The 22,316-nt window shown below is 46.5% G+C and overlaps 1 protein-coding gene and 1 long non-coding RNA gene across 8 annotated transcripts in view; one reads left to right on the forward strand and one right to left on the reverse strand.

Moving 5' to 3' along the window:
• SEC16A (SEC16 homolog A, endoplasmic reticulum export factor) overlaps window positions 1-21,434 on the forward strand; it is a 40,602-nt gene extending 19,168 nt beyond the window's left edge. For 3 of the 7 annotated variants that reach the window (XM_080989695.1, XM_080989693.1, XM_080989694.1), the window contains exons 13-32: window positions 668-749; window positions 1,144-1,261; window positions 1,400-1,511; window positions 2,028-2,133; window positions 3,482-3,622; window positions 4,468-4,581; window positions 5,171-5,378; window positions 6,059-6,298; window positions 7,434-7,522; window positions 8,750-8,803; window positions 9,448-9,597; window positions 9,732-9,809; window positions 9,909-9,965; window positions 10,278-10,389; window positions 12,059-12,205; window positions 13,796-13,890; window positions 14,360-14,434; window positions 15,461-15,520; window positions 17,970-18,032; window positions 18,692-21,434. In XM_080989695.1, coding sequence (XP_080845821.1) covers window positions 668-749; window positions 1,144-1,261; window positions 1,400-1,511; window positions 2,028-2,133; window positions 3,482-3,622; window positions 4,468-4,581; window positions 5,171-5,378; window positions 6,059-6,298; window positions 7,434-7,522; window positions 8,750-8,803; window positions 9,448-9,597; window positions 9,732-9,809; window positions 9,909-9,965; window positions 10,278-10,389; window positions 12,059-12,205; window positions 13,796-13,890; window positions 14,360-14,434; window positions 15,461-15,520; window positions 17,970-18,032; window positions 18,692-18,760 — 2,170 coding nt within the window. In that variant the 3' untranslated portion in view covers window positions 18,761-21,434. The remainder of the gene's footprint in view (window positions 1-667; window positions 750-1,143; window positions 1,262-1,399; window positions 1,512-2,027; window positions 2,134-3,481; window positions 3,623-4,467; window positions 4,582-5,170; window positions 5,379-6,058; window positions 6,299-7,433; window positions 7,523-8,749; window positions 8,804-9,447; window positions 9,598-9,731; window positions 9,810-9,908; window positions 9,966-10,277; window positions 10,390-12,058; window positions 12,206-13,795; window positions 13,891-14,359; window positions 14,435-15,460; window positions 15,521-17,969; window positions 18,033-18,691) is intronic. The other 4 variants (XM_080989697.1, XM_080989696.1, XM_080989699.1 and 1 more) reach the window with 4 other exon arrangements.
• On the reverse strand, window positions 15,503-22,038 carry LOC308468097. Its single transcript, XR_013981469.1, has 2 exons — window positions 21,760-22,038; window positions 15,503-15,836 (listed from the first exon to the last, which is right to left on the reverse strand). It is a non-coding gene; the product is annotated as an uncharacterized lncRNA (long non-coding RNA).
• Between the last annotated feature and the right edge of the window lie 278 nt (window positions 22,039-22,316).

The raw sequence follows: 22,316 nt of genomic DNA on the forward strand, positions 1-22,316 counted from the left end.
CTACCTCCATGTGCACTCCCAGCCCTTTTCCCAGTGAACTTCAATACATTTTTAAAACTCTGCTGCCGTCACCTGGTTACCCATACCTGTTCTTTACTCGTCTCTTGCCTGGAGTAAGCAAATAAATGCGCTTACCACGATGGGTACATGTTCTCTCTCCACTATCAGAGGCAATATGCCAATGAATACCAATTTCTGGAAATCATAGGTGGGGAGAATTGCAGCTGTTTCCTCAGGTCCTGCTTGCAGGCTTCCCATCGTGGACATCTGCTTGATCACCATAAGACGGCTGGACTGCACAGTCTAGCAGACTTCTTATGGGTGGCTTTAAAAGGGATTTACCAAATCGAAGGAGGAGAAGGCTATCGGTGGCTACTAGCCACAATGGCTTTGTTCTGCCTCCACTGCCAGAAGCAGTATGCCTCTGAATACCAGTTGCTAGAAACCACAAGTGGGAAGAGTTGATGTTGTGTTCAGGTTTTGCATTTGGGCTTCCCATTGGAGCATCGTGTTGGTTGCTGTTGGACTGGCATGCTGGACTTGATGGGTTCCCTTTGCTTGATCCAACTGCTGCTGCAGGGCTCTTCTTATGCCTTCAAAGTGCCGTTGGACTCTCTTAATGTCTCCTTAGAAAGACCCCTGACTTTGTGTGTTCTTGGCTTGTCAGGTTCGCCAACAGCCTCCCAATCAACGACCCCCTGCAGACTGTCTACCAGCTCATGTCCGGGAGGATGCCTGCAGCATCCACAGTGAGTCCTGAGTGAGAGCCTGCCTTGTCCCTGCCCATTGGAGGAGGCCACAATTCCTCATTGGGCAAAGGGCTTTCAGTTTTGTGCGTGCTTAAACAGGAATGCACTGTTAAGTGCTCCCTTAGCAGCCATGCACTTTGTGAATTTGTAGTTATTTATTCGTCAGACTTGCAGTGGCTCATCTTATTTTATATCTTTATGCCTCCATTCACATTAGTCCCAAGGCAGTGTGCAAAACAATTGTAAAAGTAAAACAGTAAAATCACAGTACAGTGGTGTTGTTGTTTTTAATGCAGAAACAAACTGAAAGACAGAGGTAAAGACTTAGCAGTGTACTGGAAAATTCATTTATCCTGTCTTTCTCTCCCTGCCACCCCCCCCCCCCCCCCGCTAGTGCTGTGGAGATGAGAAATGGGGAGACTGGAGACCCCACTTGGCAATGGTCCTTTCCAACCTGACAAATAACATGGAGGTGGAGCACAGGACAATCACCACCATGGGCGACACGCTTGGTAAACCACAGAAGCAAATCCCACCGATGGAGATTGGGGTGGGAGGGAAGAGTGATCAGTCTCTGGGAACAGAGGGTCCCTGGGCCTCAGTCCTCTCCTGCCCCTGTTTTAAGGGATGCCTTTTGTCTTTTGCCACAGCTTCGAGAGGCCTCCTAGATGCTGCTCACTTCTGCTACCTGATGGCTCAGGTTGGATTCGGAGTCTACACGAAGAAAACAACTAAGCTGGTTCTGATTGGCTCAAACCACAGGTGGGTGGGGAGGAATGGGTTGCCATGAAGCCCTAAGTAATAAATTTATAACCCACTTTCTAAAGAGGGGTGAGCCTTCACAAAGCAGCATGCAAACACCAAATAACCAACACAAACACAGTTTCAAATGCATTGAAGCAGCCACCCTTCATTATCACCATTTTTTTTTATAAAAAAAGAGCATTAAAGCTGCCTCTCCCTGACTCAGGGTTGTGGTTGTTGTGCAGGAAAGCCTTGCCTTTGTGTACATTTTGATATGCACCTATTGCTGATCCCTGGGCCAATTGCAGCCTCGCTGAGGGACTGTGGCTTGTCTCTCTGCCCCTGTCCCAAGTTTCTATCTCTGAGGCCAAAGAAGGGCCATGGCAATGAAATTTGCTGATGGAGCTGTTCAAGGGGTGCCAGAGGGTCTTGCGCCTTTTTCTACCTCCATATTCTAAATGGCCTTCAAGTCAAGTGCCTGTGTCTCATTCACAAAATACTTTCCTATCCCACCCCCTTCTGTTTACCTTTCAGTTCACCTTTTTCAAAGTTCTCCACCAATGAAGCCATCCGAAGGACAGAAGCCTACGAATATGCTCAGTCCCTGGGGACACAACCATGCTCGTTGCCCAATTTCCAGGTTTGGGGTGCCTCCTGTCTTCTCAGTCTCCTGGGTGATGGCTGCTCTTTGTCCCCTTGTTGTTTTGCAGTGGTTGCAAATGCTTGACAGCTGTTGTCCCCTTCCACTTTGATCTTGCTTATAATGTGCAACACAGCTCAAGTTCTGAGAAAGCATGGAAAAGGAGCACCTTGCCCCTGCAGTTCAGGAGCCTTTCTTGGGAATGTGTGCTGGAGGAAGCTCCTTTTTGGCTTGTGTGTGCTGGGGGCGGTGGCAACCCCCAGCCCCACCTCCACCCCACCCTCTGGGCCACACAGCTTCAGGGCAGGAGAGAGGGAGAGGAAGGAAAAGCAAAAGATGGGAGTGGCCACAGACGCTGGGAAAGGAGTGTTTCAGGTTGGATGCATGGAGCTGTGGAGAGATCAGATCATTTTTTTATACCATCACAGACTCGCTAAAACAAGAGCACACACAGGATAAATCCTGAGCATGAAAACATCTGCTTGCTTAAAATGCATTGTAATACAGGTACAAAGGATTTAGCAAAAGATAGAAACATAAGATTAAAAAATTGCAGCTAAAATGAGAGCATCGCCTTAGAATCCTAGAATTGTAGAGTTGGAAGGGACCACAAGGGTCATATAGCCTCCCCCCTTGCAATGCAGGAATCTTTTTGCCCAGTGTGGGGCACAAACCAAACAACCTTGAGATTGAAAGTCTCTTGCTCTGCCGACTGAGCTATCCCTCAGATCTTGAGAGACATTTGAGCAGAGGAGAGGAACTTGGCCACTAAGCCTGTTCTTTAACACCTGCTGAAAATATTTCTGTTTTACCAGCCCTACATGGGCAGTTAAGAAGACATCCTTCCACAACTGTTAATTGCTGTCTTATTTCTAACCTTTTTAATGGCTTTTATTGCAAGCTTTTAAGGTTTTATTGTTGTGACCCGTTTTCATTTTTTTAATGACACATTGATCATACAAATACCTTTCTTAATTAACTTGCTTGCATCAGCTGAAAGCTATTCCAGGCACGATCCTGGTGTCCTCGAAGGGTGTTTCCTCATAAGGGGGCAAAGTCCCCTGTTACATTCCTCTCTATGGTTACATGACCCAGACATGAGCTGTTGAGAAGAGTCTGGAGTGAAGGCCCGGCAGGGGCTGGGCACTAGGCACCTTGTAGGTTTGGGCTGCTTGAGAAGAAATGACAGCTCTGAGGTTCTGGAACATTGGTGCTGCTTGTGCAAGCAGCATGTCTAGGCCAGGCACCCTCATGCTTTTAACTGCTGCTGCTGCTGCTGCTGCTGCTGCTGCTGCTGCTAAGGCCATGCTCCCAAATCACCTAAGATTCAAAATCCTCTTTCTTACAGGTTTTTAAGTTTATCTATGCCTGTCGACTGGCCGAAGTGGGGCTGGCCGCACAGGCCTTCCATTACTGTGAAGTGATTTCCAAAGCCATCCTCAAGAACCCCTGTTACTATTCCCCGGTCCTGATTAGTCAGCTGATCCAGGTACAGTATATTGGGGGTGGGGGGGAGGTTCAACTGCCTTTTTCCAGTGCTGTGTGTCTTGGTTAAGGTAGGCCCCTCCGAACACAACACACAGCCCTCTCTAATGTTTCTATGAGCAGTTAGTCCCTGGATATCTTCAGTGGAGAGGGAAACATAAAGTTAGAAATGACTGCAGTCTGTGCTTGAATGCAGCATATATTCTGGACTTGTCCCAAAACTTAGAACATTCTGGGAAGATACAGCAATGAAAATTTAAGTAATACCTGACTATAATTTACGTATGGATCGTCAGATTTTGCTATTCATAAATGTTAAAGAAACTGTACTAATAGAGGACAGGGAATTGATGCAACATCTCTTGCCTGCTGCTAGAATAATTATCTGTCATGACTGGGGAGGAAATGAGAACACCATCCATGAGGAATGGATAACTAAAATCTGGGACATAGTTAACATAGTTAAGCTCACATATATAGTGAGAACCAGAGAGGGCAGACTAAAAGATAGTGTCTTCATCAGGAAGTGGAGTCTTTTTATAATGTACTGAAGTAATAAGGTACAGGAGAATGTTAACCCATTTCTGTCACTTGAAACTTTGTGATGTTAATTTATTATGTTGGATTTTAGTATGTAAATTTATTCCTACATGTTTAGCTATCCCGTTCTACTTTTGTCTTATTTAGTTTTATTTGGCATCCGCTATTATACTTTGTTATGTATTACTATAAATAAATATATGTAAATCTTTAAAAAAGTGGTTGCAGTTGCCTGCCCCAACAGAGCAGTCCCAGAAGCTCCCTTCTCTCTGTCCTCCTTTGACCATTTCCAATGGTTCTGCTTCACAGATCTCCCCTCGGTTGCGGCTCTTTGACCCTCAGATAAGGGAGAAACCTGAGCAGGAATTTTTTGATGAACCTGATTGGTTGGTACAACTTCGAAGCTTAGATGGGCAGATCAAGGTGAGTATGCTGTCCTCCCATAAGTTCAGTGTGTGAGATTCCCAAGCATGTTCATTCAATCAGTGTAGCCCCGCTTTGTGCAGTATAAACAGAAGTGAGCTGAGGGTTTCAGCTGAAAACCTTTCCCTTATTTTTAAAGAGTTGCTTGGAAACATTAGCAGCCTTATACCTCATGTTGCTCAGGAATATTAAGAAACCAAGAAAAAACCAGTGCAGTTTCGAAATCAGTTTTGAAAGGTTCAATCCACCATCTTGATTCAAAATTGCATCCTAGGGTCTCCAGACATAGACCAAAACTTGCTCCTTGATCTCAAGAACCATTGTACAAAAGAAAAAGAACCCTGTCTGTAACCCTGAAGGGATCCATTGCCAGTCAGTGTAGACAATATTGAGCTAGATGGGCTCAATGCTTTGACTCTTTGTAAGGCAGCGACCTGTGCTCCTCTCTCTCTGACTAAGGGATGGAGGTCACAGAGGGGCCTTTAACCTAGAAACCTTTTGCAGTGGTGGTCTTGGGCCTAGCAAAGGGAAACATGTAGATATGTCTGTCAGTTGAAAACTGCCATCTTTGATTTTTTTCTTCTCCCAGGAGGGCGGGATCGCTTACAGCGCAGGGAGATCCACACCTCAGCAATATGCCTGCAGCACACCAAGCTCTGAACTGGACCATGTCAGTCAAAGCGAGGGGATGGGGGCTGGCCATGAGATGCTATCCGGCTCTGACAACCCACTCCTGGCCTCTTTGCTTCCTGGCACAGGTCACCCTGTGCAGCCGAGTGTCCAGCTGATGCCTTCCGGTGGGTGTTCCTTGCCATTGTGTCATGGGGTAGGGAGAGGTCAGAGATGGGGCAGGGAGAATAAGAAACAACAGTGAATTGTAGGGTGGGAACCATTTGTCAGCAGTGTCCACTGTTGGAATGTGGTGGTGGGCTCCCCACGACCCTTTGTGCTCCCAGTTTAAGGCCGTGTTGTGTTTGGTGTTAAGTACATCAGAGGAGCCCTGATGAGTCACTCCAGTGGCCTAACTAGTCCAGCTTCCTGTCCTCACAGTAGCCACCCAGATGCTGCAGTGGGAAGCCCACAAGCAAGAGCCGGATACAGTTGCTCCTTCCAACTGTGAAGGCAGCGCATAGCCATCGTGGCTAGTAGCCACTGCTAGCCTTCTCCTCCTCTGTGCCAGTAGTCATCACTTGGTTGGGGATCCAGTTTGCTCTTTTTGGTTATGATGTCTCAAGGCACACAGGCTGCCTGGGTGGAGCTTGTTTCCACAACCCATGCAGTTCATTGATGGTAGGTTTGACCTGCCAGCAGCCACTGAGCTGCTTCTGGCCATGCAAATTGACCCAAATATATTCTCATCCATCAAAGAGGGGTGTAATATTCTTTGGATTGATAGTGAGTTGTTCTGGGCTCCAGTCTGTTGTGGGTTACAAACATCCTAGATGTCCATTTACCTTCTTTGTCACTCCCTCCATAGCTCCCCAGGCCATCCTTGACAGCTCAGTCACTGCGGCACCTTCTTCCCATTCAGAGGCTACTGGCCATACGCCTTTCTACCCTGCGGCTCCTCCTTCTACAGGGCCAGGACCCAGCTATGCCCATGCCTATGGAGCCGAGCAGAACCCTCCATACCCCGCAATGGGGATGGTGCCACAAACAGGCCCATCCTCTCAAGCAAATGAGCTTCAGCTGCAGGAGCAGCTCAACCAAGATGCAGGTTTGTCCTGGCATTGTGGCAGGGGCGGGGTGTGACAGAAAGGGGTCTCTCTGCTTTTTTCCATTCTTGGAGAGCTGCACATGTTTCAAAGGTCCCCATCACTTGCTTATGTCCTGCATTGCAAAGTTACAGTCACATTGGGGAGTGCCGTACAATATGGAATGTCCACACCAAAATATCATAAGAACATAAGAAGAAACCAGCCCTTGACCAATGTTCTGAAACGCAGGCCCAAAGAAGGGCTTGTAGGAGTGGTTGGGTGCAGGGACGCTAAAGAAGAATGTGAAAAACATCAGAGTGGCCAGTTCTAGAGAAGGTGTAGACTTACAGCAAAGCAGCCTGCCAGTTCTCCTAGCCTTTGCAGATGCAGGATAGACAACATAGCAAGCAGATGGCTTGTCCACACCCAAGCAAACATGCATACATTCTTCATAAACAAAGCAGCATATGTCATTTCACCTGACTAGATGAGGGCATTGATGGTAGATACCCAAGTCTTAAAGATAGTTCCCCTTTCTGGGCTCAGAGCCCAGCACCCCAAGCCTCACAGATAAGGGTAACATCAAAGCATCATTAGCCTCTATAAAAGCAAGTGACTGTAAACATATGTGAGCTCATTGCTGCAACAACTACCAATTAATTGTGGGGTTATCTTGACAGCCATTAATTGTGGGGTTATCTTGACAGCCAAGATGTCATTAGCAAAGCTTCTGAAACAATTCACCTTTGATTCAACACAGCCAGTAGCCCATCTCGTTCAGTATCCTGTTCTCACAGTGGACAGTTAGATGCCTTTGGGGAAACTCTCAAGCAGGATCTGAGCACAGGAGCCCTCTCCCCTCCTGTAGTTTCCAGCAACTGATGCTCAGAAGCATGGCTGCCCCCAGCTGTGAATACAGAGCATCGTGGCCACCCTGACTAGTGGCCATTGCTAGCTCTCTCCTCCATGAATTTGTCTAGTCCTCTTTAAAGCATCACCCTCTAGGTTGATGGCCATCACTGCTTCCTGTGAAAGCAAGTTCAGCAAACGTTGAGCTGGTTTATCCATTGATGCAATTTAATGATGCAATCATTCTTGTGCCTCCTTCCAACCCATTGCATACTCATCCTGATCTGTCTTTTATATCTGCCTCAGGAGTGCAGGGCGGCTCCCAGGAGACTCAAGCTTGGAAGGCCAGACCAGAGCCCAGAGAGGATGACTTCTATGGGAAGATGGCAAGCATGGTATCCATCCTGCTCTTACTCTTTTTTTAACGTTTTGTTTTGTTGGGAGCACATAATGGCCATTAATTTGGAGCCAAATTCCACCCATGACCCTGTCTGAAAGCTCTGTCCTTCCTTCCTCTCCAGTTTGTAGCTCAGGTTTGTACGAGGGCCAAGCAAAGGGGCATCTGGAGGTCCGCTTCTGGGTTCTGCTTTCGAATCCGTCGCTCGGAAGTGCTGTCCTCCCAGCTAGCTGTGCTGACGATGAGTGTGTGGCCATCCTCATCTGGCACACACATAAAAGGGTTGTACCCAACGTTAACCCGATACTCGGAGGAGACCCAGTGAAATTAATGGGACATGACTGATTTAGGCTTATTCATTTCAGTGAGTGTACACTGAGAAAAATTTTTGTTGTGTACAGCCCAGAAAAAAAAGGTCTGGTATTGAAGGCGTGCTGTGAATCCCCACCCTTGTTTGTGTGTGCTGTGTGCATGCTCAGACGCCAGGGGCATGCTGAAGCAGAAGGCGAGGTGGCTCATTGGTAGAGTGCCTGCTTTGAATGCAGAAGGACACAGGTTCAGTCCCTAACAGCATCTCCAGGTAGGGATGGGAAGGGCTCCCTGCCTGAAACCCTGGAGACAACGCTGAGCTGGATGGACTTGGTATAAGGCAGCTTCTCATGTTCCTAAGACCGTTTGTTTGGCAGAGTAGCCCCCTCTGTTTTAGGTGTGTGGGCCAGATTTTCTGGACACCTCCCCCCCCCCCAGGATAACCTAATCCTCCTTTCCACACAGTCATACTGAAGAGTGGCCAAGAGCAGAGGAGCCAGGTGGTCAAGGGGGGAGTCCAGTCAAGACCTGCTACAGGCGTGGGGCTCCTATAGTCTTCTGGATATTGCTGAACTGTTGTTATAAACATTAATTACCCGCCCTTCACCCTAAGGTCCTTGGGTGGGTTGCAACTTTAAAACACAATATTAAAAGCAGTTTAAAACAACTGAAAACTTGCAACTCCCATCATCACACTTGCCACATTTGCTGGGGCTAATGGGAGTTGTAGTTCAGCAATTTCCAGAGGGCCAAAGGCTCCCCACTCCCAACCTGTTGTATCAGGCTCACCATACAGCCTTTGCCTTCCCACTTAACAAGCTCAACTTGTGGCTGAAGAATGTGCTGGTCTGACTCTGCACCCGCTGTTAGTAGGTTGGCTTAGCTTGCTTGTTGATGTACTGGCTTTGTGTCTAAGCAGGGCTCGGGCCGACGATCCAGATCCACCTCCCAGTCTTCTTCAGTTCACATGGTATGCCATGCGCAGACTCCCTACCTCTGTCGCTCTGTATGTCTGTCTGTCTGTCTCTCTCTCTTTCATTCCTCCCTTTTAAAAAAATATCTCACTCTTTCTTCACACATCCATGCTGCATTGGAACTTTTTCTCTGCCCTGATGAACCTTGGGTTGTGTCCAACTAAGTTCTACTCAAGAGTAGACCCACTGAAACTGACGAACCAAAGTTAACAAAGCTGATCAACCAAAGTTAGTCAACATCCATCCATCCATCCATCTACAGTGGTACCTCGGGTTACAAACACCTCTGGTTACAAACACTTCGGGTTACAGACTCCACTAACCCGGAAGTAGTACCTCGGGTTAAGAACTTTGCCCCAGGATGAGAACAGAACTCATGCAGCAGTGCAGCAGCAGTGGGAGGCCCCATTAGCTAAAGTGGTACCTCAGGTTAAGAACAGTTTCAGGTTAAGAATGGATCTCCAGAACAAATTAAGTTCGTAACCAGAGGTACCACTGTATTTCAGCGGATCTGCTCTTGAGTCAGACTAACAGGGAACCCAGACTAACAGGGGACCCACAACACCTCTTGGCACCTGCTGAAGCTTCCTTCTCTTTTGGGGTTGTAATGTTATCCTGGTTCCTTTTGTAACAATTGCAGGGCTTCGGGGTGCGATCCCGGACCACCTCAGAATCCTCTGTGCACTCTGTTGGGCGCGAGAGGCGGAACTCTGCAGCCAAGCAGCCCTCCCCGCCCCCACCGCCCATCCCAGAAGGGAAGCCAAGCAAAAAAGAGCCTGAGCCTCGGAAGGTAGGCCAGCATTCAAGGTAAAAGTAGCAGCTTCATCTCTGCCCCCAGCTTTTCCAATTGGCTGGGTTTGTTGGGGGCGGGGCCATTGTCTTCACCCTCTTGCAAGACTTACCTTTCTTTTCTTTTCCCTGCAGAGTGGAGCAACGTGGCTTGGCTGGCTGATGGGGAAAGGCAAGAACGAAGCTCACCTCCCTGATGATAAGAACAAATCGGTAGGTCTACCCTGAATCTCAGTGGTTGTGAGTCCTTAACTGAACATCTGCACAACCTGCCTGGATTGCCTCCTAACCAGTTCCTATGTGTTCTCCTAGATTGTCTGGGATGAAAAGAAACAGCGGTGGGTCAACTTGGATGAACCGGAGGAAGAGGTAAATACTGGGCAGAGCTGCAGTTCCCAGAGTTCCCTGTAAAAGAGGGATTGGCTGTTCAACCATTTTGGAAGCTATAGCTTTGCGAGGGGTCTAAGGGGGTCTCCCAGCAACCCTTGGCACCATGAATGAATTCACAAAATTATTCAGGAGAAGCCGTGACTGTCCAAAGTGGTATCACAGTGCATGATGTGAATGTGACAGATAGTCTGGGGTCAAGCAAAGAGCAGAGTTTAGTTCGTTTCCTTTCCTAATGCACCTGCCCCAGGAGGTGGCCTTGGTTTCAAGGGTCTGTTTTCCTCCTACTTCCAGAGCAAGCCACCACCTCCACCTCCTTCAGGGTTCCCTCAGGTCCCTCAAGCAGTTCCCTCTGGATCAGGAGGACCTCCCAACAGCTCCGTAAACATGTTCTCCAGGAAAGCAGGTAACTGTTCAGGTGTGAGCTGTGTTCTGGGCATTAATAGCATGTACAATAGACATGTTTGTTTGTTTCGGTCCTTGGCAGAGGATTCCATCTTTGCCAGTCATTACAGATGCAAGAAGCTGCATGTCAGGTCTGTTACCCTTACGCAAAATTATGTGTGAAACAAATAATTACTAGGCAGGGATTAGGCAGAGAAGTGTGTGTGTGTAATTATTATTTGACAACTATTAACAATAACCCACAGAACTACAGTATTTCCTATTTAAAATACCTTGCATACCTCAAAACCTACTTGAATCTGCTCTCAGAGTAGGCAGTTACTTTCCTGACAATAATGTATAAGGGGCAACCAGTTTTCCCAGATTTTATTTCCATATTAACTTGCAATTCTTGCTCTTGGATAAGCAGTTATTTTTTGCCATTATGACCAAAGGCCAGGTTTAAAAAAAAACAACAACAAAAAAACTTTGTTAGTTGTTTTTTCAATATCAAGTGAGTAGTTTTAAAAACAGTTTAAAACAACAACACAGGAATTGAAAGTAATACAGCAAAGGTGGCTTCCTAACATCAAGGGGCAGGGAGTTCCACAGGGTAGGTGCTGCCACACTGAAGAATTGGTTCTTTGCAAGTGTGGAATGACCATTACGTGGCTATTCTACTCGCACGTGTTGTTCTCCGCACTTCACACTCCCAGCGTTAGTGAGCTTGAATCCAGCTGTCCTGCTTAGAGTAACTGAAAATTCATTTATTTATTTAATTTATATGCCACCTTTTCCTCCAAGGAGCTCAAGGCAGTGTATATAGTTCTCTTCCTTCTCTGTTTTAATCCTTACTACATTAGATTGATAGGTAGTGACACTGACCCACGGTCACACCTATTGAGCTTTATAGCCAAGTGGGGATTCAAACCCTAGTCTCTCCCAGGCCCTAATCCATCACTTAACTGTTACATCATGCTGGCTCTCTGTGAATGAATGGACCTAAGTTAATAATGTCCATTAGTTTTAATGGGTTTGCTTGGACCCTTGCTAATAATAATAATAATAATAATTAATAATTTATTATTTGTACCCCGCCCATCTGGCTGGGTTTCTCCAGCCGCTCTGGGCGGCTTCCATAGAAACCAAAAATACACTAAAATATCACACATTAAAAACTTCCCTGAACAGGGCTGCCTTAAGATGTCTTCTGAATGTCAGATAGTTATTTATCGCTTTGACATCTGATGGGAGGGTGTTCCACAGGGCGGGCGCCACTACCGAGAAGGCCCTCTGCCTGGTTCCCTGTAGCTTTGCTTCTCGCAATGAGGGAACCGCCAGAAGGCCCTTGGCGCTGGACCTCAGCGTCCGGGCAGAACGATGGGGGTGGAGACGCTCCTTCAGGTATACTGGGCCGAGGCCATTTAGGGCTTTAAAGGTCAACACCAGCACTTTGAATTGTGCTTGGAAATGTACTGGGAGCCAATGTAGGTCTTTCAAGACCAGTGTTTTGTGGTCTCGGCGGCCGCCCCCAGTCACCAGTCTAGCTGCCGCATTCTGGATAATGTGATTATGACTATTTTTGGAGGGTGCTCTTGCTTCCTGGTTGCCCTCACCCACCCACTCCCTGATCTCAACCTTCAGACTCCATCACTGCATGGTGATAAGCTTTCCTCCTTGCCTCTTTCCAGCAGGAAGCAGAGCCCGGTATGTCGACATCCTGAACCCTGGTGGGGCCAAGTCACCCAGTGGTGGTGCTGCGCCCCCTGCTCCATCAGACCTCTTTGCTCCCCTGGCCCCCATGCCCATCGCAGCAAACCTCTTTGTCCCAAACTCAGGTGAGTCGAGCCTGGAGAGGCCTCTCCCTGCCCCAGCCCACCTCCTCTGCCTCCCTCACTTCCTCTTGTATAACTGTTTGAGGGTCAGTCTTATTCCTCTTGTTTGGCCTCTTTCTTGTTCTTTAAGGAAAGGAGGAAATAAAAGTGTCATGAGTTTTCACAGTCTTCATGGGAACTGCCATTTGGTGGGTGGATTCGCCAGCAGCTATAAGTATTTCTCGCTCTCTTTAGGTGCCTTGGGTTTTATAATAATAATTTTTAAAAGTGGGATTTGAAGGTTGAACTAGATGACCCTTGGGGTTCCCTTCCAGCCCTACAATTCTCTGGTTCTTCCTTGAAATTTGAAATTTCCTTTACCAGTTGACTTGATGTTTGAACAGCCAGCACTAGAGAATATATTCCCCGATTGATCAATAGATCTAAAAGTAAAAGCCAAGGTGCTAAATAAACATGAGTTTCTACAACATAAAAATGAAAATACTAAAAAACATATTTAGAGTAGAGTATACAATATGAAGCAAACAATCTTTTATGGCTTCATAACTCTGAAATGTAGACACTGTGTAGAACATCCCATTAACAAACAGCAATTAGTCTCCCCACCCCCACCCCTATTCAGTTTAGAGGGTGAAACTTTTTATCGCAGACAGCTGTTTTCTGGCAAATCATGGAAAGCTCTAAAGTGCAGAGGTGGCTAATTTGTTTCCCTCCAAACAGCGTTGGACTCAAACTCTCATCAGCCCTGAGTCAGCATGGCTGATAATAATAATAATAATAATAATAATAATAATAATAATAATAATATCTTTATTGTCATTGCCCCCTTCGGGGACAACGAAATTACTTGACTGCTCCATAAAAACACTAATTAATCAATACAGTATAATACAGCAAGGGAGATTAGATGACTTTCAAAGTCCGGGCTTCCCATTCAGGGCCGAGATCGCTCTGGAGAAGAAGCTGTTCTTAAGACGGCTCGTTCTTGTCTTCATCGTCCTGAATCTCCGTCCCGACGGCAAGAGCTCGAAGAGACAGTGACCAGGATGCGATGGATCTTTTACTATGTCCAGTGCCTTCCTATGGCACCTTGTGGCATAAATCTGCTCTAAGGTGGAGAGTGGGCAGCCAACAATGCTCTCTGCTGCCTTAACAACCCTGCACAACCCCATCATGTCCTGGGTAGTACAGCTTCCGTACCACACACATAAGCCATAAGTGAGCACGCTCTCAATGGCACAGTGATAGAAGGCAAGCAGCAGTTTCTGCGGAAGATGGTTTTTCCTTAGTATTCTCAAAAAGTACAGTCTCTGCTGCGCCTTCTTCACAAGCCCCCTTGTGTTGACACTCCAGGACAGATCCCATAATCATGGATGATGGGAGTTGTAGTCCAGCAGCAGGTGGAAGGTCTACTTGCTAGTCCCACCTACTCTCAGGGGCAAAGAGGAGTTATCCTTTGCTTGTGGTCTTTTTTCCTTGGAAAATGGGCTGCTCAGTCTTGGCCTCTCCCATGCGCACCTTTGGGTGCAACCACCCTGTCTGAAGAGATACAAAGCTTGTTTTGTGTACTAACTTGGGGTCTCTCTCCTGCAGTTCCAGAGGATCAGCTGCCTTTGGAGGAGAAAGGGGCGGGAGGGCAGCTGGTGCCAGGAAGCCAGAGCAACCCTGGAGTGGCTGCAGAACCCTCAGTAAGTTGGATTTGCAGTGTTAACATGTTCTCAGAGAATATTAAGACTGCCTGTGGCTACTAACTTGATGGATATGTTCTGCCTCCAATGCTGGAGGGGCAGTGTGCCTCTGAATCAGACCACACATGTGGGGGCAGTGCTGCTGTTGTGCTCAGGTCCTTCCTGTGGCATAATAGGCATCTGGTTTGCCACTGGAAGAACAGGAGGCTGGACCAGATGGGCCCGCTTTGGCCTGATCCAGCATGTCGCTTATAAGTCTTTAGGAGGTTACACAACCCTTGTTGGGGACTGATATGGATTTGTCCCATAGCAGGATTTCTGTTTTAAGAAAAGAATTTCGTAAAATACCTATTTTTTTCAAAAGCCTATTGATCTTTGGATTGTTGGTAGCATTTTGCTGGGCCTTTAGGGTCCCATTCCCTGGTTTGTTCTGCCACCTAATTCTGCTTCTTTGTTTTTCTCCCTGGAGTACTTAAATTCTGCCATGTTGCCACCTGGCTCTGAGCTCCCTCCCTCCAACCCAGAGGACTCCCAGCCTGGAGAGGTAGGTCTGCATGGCCAAATGAGTGGGTGGGGGGACCTCTACAGGCAAGTCCTAAACCCTTAGATAAAGGGACAGCAGCAGCAGGTAACTGAGTCATGAGCAGATTTGCCCCTGAAGTTTCGTGTTACCTCCAAAATCAGAACCAGGAGTAGTTGGCAGAGGCTTTTCAGATCTGTTTTGGCATTTGGAGGTAGTCATCTTCTGAAATCCAGTTGCTGGAAATGACAGGAAGGGAGAGTGTTCTTGTGCTCAAATCCTGCTCTTGAACTTCTCTTTGGGGCATCTGGGTGGCCACTGTGTGAACAGGAGGCTGGACTAAATGCCACACCTTTGGTCTGTTCCAGCAGGCTGTTCTTTCAGGCTGGGCAGGGGGTGGGCGTGGGGGGTGCTAATTGAACAGGTCTCTGCATAAAAGAACAGAGGAGTCTGCCTTATCATTGGCTCAGTATTGTCTACACTGACTGGCAGTGACTCTCCAGGGTTTTCATACAAGGAGGGACATTTCCAGCCCTGCCAGGAGAGGCCATGGGGGCCTGTACCTGGGACCTTCTGCATGAAAAGCAGTTGCTCTGCCATTGAGCTGTGGCCTTTCCCCACAGGAAGGAGGTTGTGGAGGAAGTTTCTTTTTTTATGTGAAAAGGCAGGGTGGTAGATTCTCCTCTTTCCCCCTCTGTGCATGTGTGTGGTTTATCATATTAAATGCCAATGCAGATGCATAACCGTAACCCCACTAGATTTACAAATCGTAGGCAGGCACCATTACCAGCTGCATCTTGGGTGTGTTTAACCAAAGAAGTTACTCTCCTGCCCTTTTATTTTTTATTTCTGCAATTTAAGCTAACTTACCTCCTTTTGTAATTCATATCATTTAACCATTGGTGCCGGAAGGTCCTTTCTCCACCCCATTTATTGAAAATAGGAGAACAGAGAGCTTGAGGCAGAAGCCTGCATGATGACTTTTTGATTCCCTTTTTTTGTGTGTGTTGTTGTGTGTGTGTGTATGTGTGTGTTTTTGCTGTTTTGTAGCTTTCGCGCTCTAGCTCAATGAGCTCATTATCACGTGAAGTAAGCCAGCATTTTAATCAGGTACATTTGGCTGGCCATCCTTCCTTAACCCTGGCTCTCTCCCTCTTTGAGTTCTCTTCTCATCCTCCCTACCCTCCATCTCTCTCTCTCTCTCTCTCTCTCTCTCTCTCTCTCCCCCCCCCCTTTTATGTTTGCTTTACTTTTTAATACACATTTTCTCCTACCTGCATTTCATGGGACTAACATGAGGCCACAAAGATGAAGTATTCCTCCTTGCCTTTAGAGAGTCGCAGTTGTGATCCAAGTTTAGCTGGGCTCCTTCCTCTCTTAGTAATTCTTCCCTTTGAGAATTTTGACTGCATTGGACATTCCACCTCTTTCTGTGGGGGACGGACACAACTTACTTAGTCTTTGCAGGAAGAAATAACTCAGGACTGAGAGCTGGATTTATTCCACTCCTCAAAATATGGTGGTGACCCCCCCCCCCATATTTATTTGTTGGAATTCTTGGACCAGCCTTCCCCAACCAGAAGCGTTGAACTACAGCTTAAAGGGAAGGCTGATTTAGACAGTGTTTGATATGAATATTCAGGGCATTGTACTTCAAACAGGAAAAGCATAAAGATAAACATGATGAATCTTTAAAGCTTAACACAAAGAACATTGAAACCAATGCAACAAAGACTAAAGAGCAGCATTGAAGAACCCAGCAAATTAAACTCTCCTCATGTCAAACACTCAGATATGAGTTTTTACTGCCCTTCAAATACTATTGCAGTGGCTTCCTCTAACCTTGGTGCCTTCCAGAAGTTGCTGGACTACAACTTCCATGGTCCCTAACAGTGGGTGGGCGTGATGGCAGTTGTAGTCCTACAACCTCTGAAGTAGAGTTAGCACCATAATGCTGAAGGCTATTGTACAAGGGGAGTGATACTTGGGGACCTGGAACATGCGCCATCCCCAAGTGGACATGTTGCTGTTCTGCTTAAAAATAATTCTCTCTCTCTGAAAGTCCTTGATTCCCTGGGCAAAAGAGGGAATGTGGCAGACCAAGGTTTTTACAGCCACTGCATGGTGGTGCATCAGATGTACCAAAAGCACTCTGGTCTCTGTGTGATGCTTTGCAGGGGAGGTGTTGACCTGAGGAGAGCCAGGCTGGAGGTTCCGCCCACAGGGCCAAGACGTCACTAGCCGCCTCTGTGTGGTGGTTTGTTTCGAAAATTTATAAACAGAACAGGCACTGTTAAGGTACCACATAATACCCATTTCCCATTTGTAAGAACTTGGATCTCCTAGTCAGATAGCACCAATGCACTTTGGAACCCCCTGCCTATTGATGTCAGACCTTTCCTGTACTCTTTTCAGCACTTGCTAAAACATTCTTGTTTAGATGAGCCTGCCCAGATGTTTAGAAAGTTGATGCAAGTTTTAATCTGTTTTTAGTCAACTGCTATTTTTACATTTTTGAAATTCCTAAATCGTTACTGTAAATTCTTCTTAGTGTCAATTTTATTCTTTTGTTTTATTTAATTTTTGGTAAACCGCTTTGAGGTTTTCCTTTTGGATGTGAGGGCACGATCTGGCTGTGACATCTGTCACCCCATTTGGTCACCAGCGTTTTCTTTTTACATTTGAGAGGTGTATAATTTTTATGAAACAAGCAAACGGGTCTGGATAGTCTTGCTGAAGCAGAAAAGTTTTCAGCAGGTATCTAAAGCAATAGAACAAGAGGGCACCTTCCTAACACCAATAAGCAGGGAGTTCCAGAGTTCCTACCACACTAAAAGACTGAATTTTCACAAATGTGGAATGGACGCTGTGGTGCTTCTAACAGCGCAATTTCTGGAGATCGAAATGATCTGATAATCGATCTGTCTGGGTTAAGGCCTTTTACGTTTGGAGGAGCCTCCAAAGCAGGTTTTCTTCATCTGGGCCTCTTAGCCTTTAAAATGCAAGGAGTGCAGAAGTCTTTCCCCCAGCTCTGTGAGGGAGAAGCCAAGTGCTTCTTATACTTTCCTGGGGGGGGGGGGCTCCTCTGATAATATGAATTGGGGCGAGTCCACCATGCGGTTCTCAAGCAAGGCATAAGCCTCACTAATGCAGGTTGCTGGCTGGTGCTTCCTCAAGCAACTGGCCACCATTAACCCCTTCTGCTCTTCCTCCCGCATGCCCCAAGCAAGCAAGTCATTTTGGGTCTGTGCATGTGCCTTGGTTTGGCGATGACCCTGCACCCTGCTGCTGCTGTTGACAATGTGGGAAACTTCTTGAAGCGCTGGGGGGGGAGGGCCAAGAATGCGTGGGTTTAGTTCCTTTTGTGTGTGTGTCTTGTGTGTTTCCATCCATGTATAACACCAAACTTCTGTTGCTCTGCACCTACTTGGGGGCGCTGGCAGTGTTATGCAACCTCTTCCTTCCATCTGTCAAGTGCACAAAATGAACTTGGTAAGAAACGGTGATGCCTCTTTTTGTTTGCATCTCACTAATGGAAAGCTCTCCTTCTCCACTGCAGCCACCTTCAGGAGGACCCCCAGCCGGCACAGTCCAGTTTTACAACCCTTCCCAGTTTGTGCAGGTAACGTTGTTCATTCCTGGAAACACACAAAAAACACATGTACATGCCCCCTGGTAAGGGAGATCCTCCCTCTTCTGCCCATTCTACAGATGGGAGTTATGAGGGTCACAGAGGAGTTGTTGCAAAAACATCCCATAATTTACAGCCTGAGCAAAGCCTATATTCTTTTGGGGGTGGGGTGAGTAAATGGTCAAGAGCAGGGAGTGGCGGGAAACCTTTGGGCCTCCAGGTGTTGCTGGACTACAGCTTGCCTAAGTTGGCTTGGCAAATTCTCCGTAGGTGTTGTGAGTTGGTGTCCTGCAACATTTGGAGGAACCACTGACCAGGAGACGTTTCTTTGTGTCTCACCTCAGCCCACCGGTTTGCTTGGGGGATGCTTTTGCAAAAGCCTTTCAGCTTTGGGGATTCAGGTTGATTTGGCACAGAATTCCAGATGCTTTGCATTTTGAGTTTATCTATTCAACTTGGAGTCAAAGGGAAGTAGTGTTTCCATACATTTATGAAAATGTCCCTGGTATGAACTGCCCTGAGACATACGAGTATACGAGTATACAAATTTAATAAATAAATAAAATGTTCTGTTTGTGGGTTGTTGATTTTTTTCTTCTCTTGTGTAGGTAGAAATTGGATTCAGCTTTTTATTTCTTGTCTTTTTCCAGTCTGCTGCAGCTTCAGGAAACTCAAGACATGGCAGAATTGGACAGAGAAAATACCCCACCTTAAAATAGCACCCAGCAAGTCTGTCACCTGGGCCGTCACACATGAATTTACAAAGAATTTCTCAAAATCCCATGCCACGTACAGAATCTGTCCTCTCTCATATTGAGGGGAAGATTCGTTTTGGTGGCTTTTCCCACTGAGACTCTTGACTTGCATCAGTCATCAAATGCACCCCGTTACGTAAAAGCCAGCTGGAGTGTTCTAACTCCAGAGAGAGACAAATCCCCAGTAATGAAATGGCTACTCTCTGCTGCAAGAATCAAAAGAGAGGTGGGGAGAGGACTGTCCTCCCCCCACCCTTTGGCTGACTTTGATTGGAATCCATATATTCTTCAGTGGTTTCTGAATGCTTTAGGAAAGGGGAGCTCTTTCCCAATATTTAGGGGGATATTTGTCACGTTTAACACTGCAGTTTGTGGCCTTACAGGGCTTGGGGCACAGTTTTATGCATATAAAACCACCAGCCTGCATTGTTGCTTATCCTGAAGCATTTAAGAGATATTTGGCTGGGATTTTTCTTGACATATTGACCTTTCTCCCACAATACACCTCCTCCCTTTGAGTGGGAGGCAGGAAACATAGCTCATCCAAATAGATATATGTATAATGAATTAAAAAAGGAAAAAGGAAAACTGTGATTTGTAATTAAAAATTAATTGGAAGTGGATTTTCTCTAGTATGTATGTAGTTTGTGTTTAGGCTCCTTCTGCAGCCACTGTATAGTTAAAAAAACAAACAACTCCCAGAAGCTCTTTATATCGTAGATGATGCTCTTCTCTCTCTGGCGATTCCTCTTGAAGTGCAATATATCTCTTTCTTTCTTTCTTTCTTTCTCTCTCTCTCAAACTCTTGGTTATAAATCTCTAAATTAATGCAGTAATGGTTTAAAGGTTGTTGTTCTTTAAGTGGGGGAGGGTCTTTCTCTTACTTCATGATCAGGATCACTGTGGTATTCTATTAAATCAAGCAGATTTTGATTCAGCCAACCTTCCCTTTGAAGTAGGCCACACTCACACCCTCTTAAGCTTGACAGAACCCCAACAGGAGGGAGACTTAAATATTTATTTATGTGCTGGGTTAAGATTTGCTCTGGTAGTGATGGAGCCAATTCACTCACCCACCACAACCAATCATGCTGAAGAGATGAAAGAGATGTTTAGTTGGAGGCACTGTTATGCAGCTCCTTCCTCCTGCACCGTGTCCAGAAAGGAGTGGGAAGTGAATGGACTCCTGGGCACTCACTTGTGGGGTGCCTCAGGTTTCTGTCCTCTCCCCCATGCTTTTTAACACTGAAACCACTGGTAGAGATCATCAGGGGGTTTGAGCTAGATGTTCACCAATATGTGGATGATACCCAGCTTTACCTCCTGTTTAAATCGGAACCAATGAAGGTGGTAAACATACTATGTGGGTGTCCAGAGGCAGTTGGGGGATGGATGGCGGCTAATGGATTGAGGTTGAATTTTCACAAGACAGATGTACTGTTTCTGGGGGACAGAGGGTGGGCAGGTGCAGGGAATTCCCTGGTTCTGAATGGGGTAACTGGACTCCTTAGACCAGGTGTGCAGCCTGGGAGTCATTTTGGACTCACTGCTGTCCCTTGAGGCATAGATCAACACTGTCCAGGGCAGCTGTCTTATCAACTCCATCTGGTACACAGGCTGAGACCCTATCTGCCTGCACACTGTCTCGCCAGAGTGGTACATGCTCTGGTTTTCTCCCGCTTGGACTACTGCAATGTGCTGTATGTGGGGCTACCTTTGAAGGTGATTCGGAAGCTACAACTAATCCAGAATACGGCTGCCAGACTGGTGATGGGGAGCAGCTTCTGGGGCCATATAACACTGGTCCCAAATTATATCTACATTGGCTCCCAGTACGTTTCCGAGCACAATTCAAAGTGTTGGTGCTTTAAAGCCCTAAACGGCTTTGTCCCTGCATACCTGAAGGAGCATCTCCACCTTCATCATTCAGCCCAGACACTGAGATCCAGCTCTGAGGGCTTTCTGGTGGTTCCCTCACTGCGAGAAGTGAGGTTAGAGGGAACCAGGAAGAGGGCCTTCTCAGCAGTGGCACCCTCCCTCTGGAATGCTCTTCCATCAGATGTCAAAGAAATAAACAATTATTTGACTTTTAGATGACATCTGAAGGCTGCCCTCTATAGGGAATTTTAAATGTTTGATCTTAATTGTGTTTTAATTTGTTGGAAGCCACCCAGAGTGGCTGGGGTAACCCAGTCAGATGGGCAGCATATAAATAAATCATGATTATTATTACTGATTTATTAATATTGACTGGAGTGTTTATGGGTTAAATCCACATATTTGGAATCTGGAAAGCCTTAAATATGTGACGAAGGGATTACTTGTGTTCAGGAGGAATTGTTAACGATCCACATTCAAGAGCCCTGGACTTTTTGCTGACAGTGTGATGATGGCTGCTTCTTTTTTTACCTTCCAAGTCTTCTCAAATACTTGTGCCCCACTGGCCATTCTGCCCATTTTGTGCAGCTGTCTCTGATTCTGTGTCTTTTCATGTGGACCCGCCAAAACATGTTCTCAGCTCAAGAGGTTTTCCTTGGCACAGAGAGCCTTCTCCCTGTCCTCTCTAAATGTTAGAATCAACACACTGTACATTCTTTAAAAAAATAAAATATTTTGTGCTCTGAAGCACGTTTCACAATTTACTTGGCTTGTGGTTATTGGGGGGTCACGCAGAAGAATTGGGGTTCTCAAAGTATATCTCTTCCAAAGGGGAGGGGCTGGTCACAACAGAAGACCCTATCATGCGCCACAGTAGAACCATAGGCATCTCCCCCTCAGCACCATGTTTTAAATAATGCTAATAAAAAAGCTGGAAAACTAGGATTGCCGTCTGCTCAGAGCAGACCTACTGAAATCAATACACTGCCGTTAGTTGTGTCCAATCAGGTTCAGTGGGTCTGCTCTGAGTAGAAGCTAACAGTGGATACAGCCAGCTGGAGCATGTGGCTCCTTCTTAGCCTTACCTACCTCACAGGGTCATTGTGAAGATCAAAGTGGGAGAATTGGAACATAAATGTAGTAAATGAGTAAAACCCTGAATTTGAGAGGAGCGGGGGGAGAGCTGTGGGCCTTCAGGAGTTATTGGACTACAACTCCCATCACGCCTGGCCATTGGATGTGTTCTCAGGGGCTGATGGGAGTTTGAGTCCAGTAATCCCAGGAGGGCCACAGAGGTGCTCCTGCTTTTAAAGCCCATGACTGCAGTATAGGACTAACTTAGGGATCCCTCACACAATGTACCACGGACACTTTTAGCGGTTCTCAAGCTGTGGGTCCCCAGATGTTGTTGGACTACAACTCCCATCACCCCTGAGCTCTGGCCTTGCTAGCTAGGGGTGATGGGAGTTGTAGTTTAACAACATCTGAGTACCCACAGGTTGAAAAACCGGTAAAAGTGGTGCCATACTATATAAAGTACTACTACTATTGTTGCTGTTGTTTCTAAGATAGAAAGGCAGTATCCATTTATTTTAAAGTAGTAAAAGCCCTCGTCGTCGTGGTCCGTGGTGGGGAAGACACC

Source organism: Podarcis pityusensis (genome assembly GCF_964106645.2).
Source record: "Podarcis pityusensis genome assembly, chromosome: Z".
NCBI lineage: Eukaryota > Metazoa > Chordata > Lepidosauria > Squamata > Lacertidae > Podarcis > Podarcis pityusensis.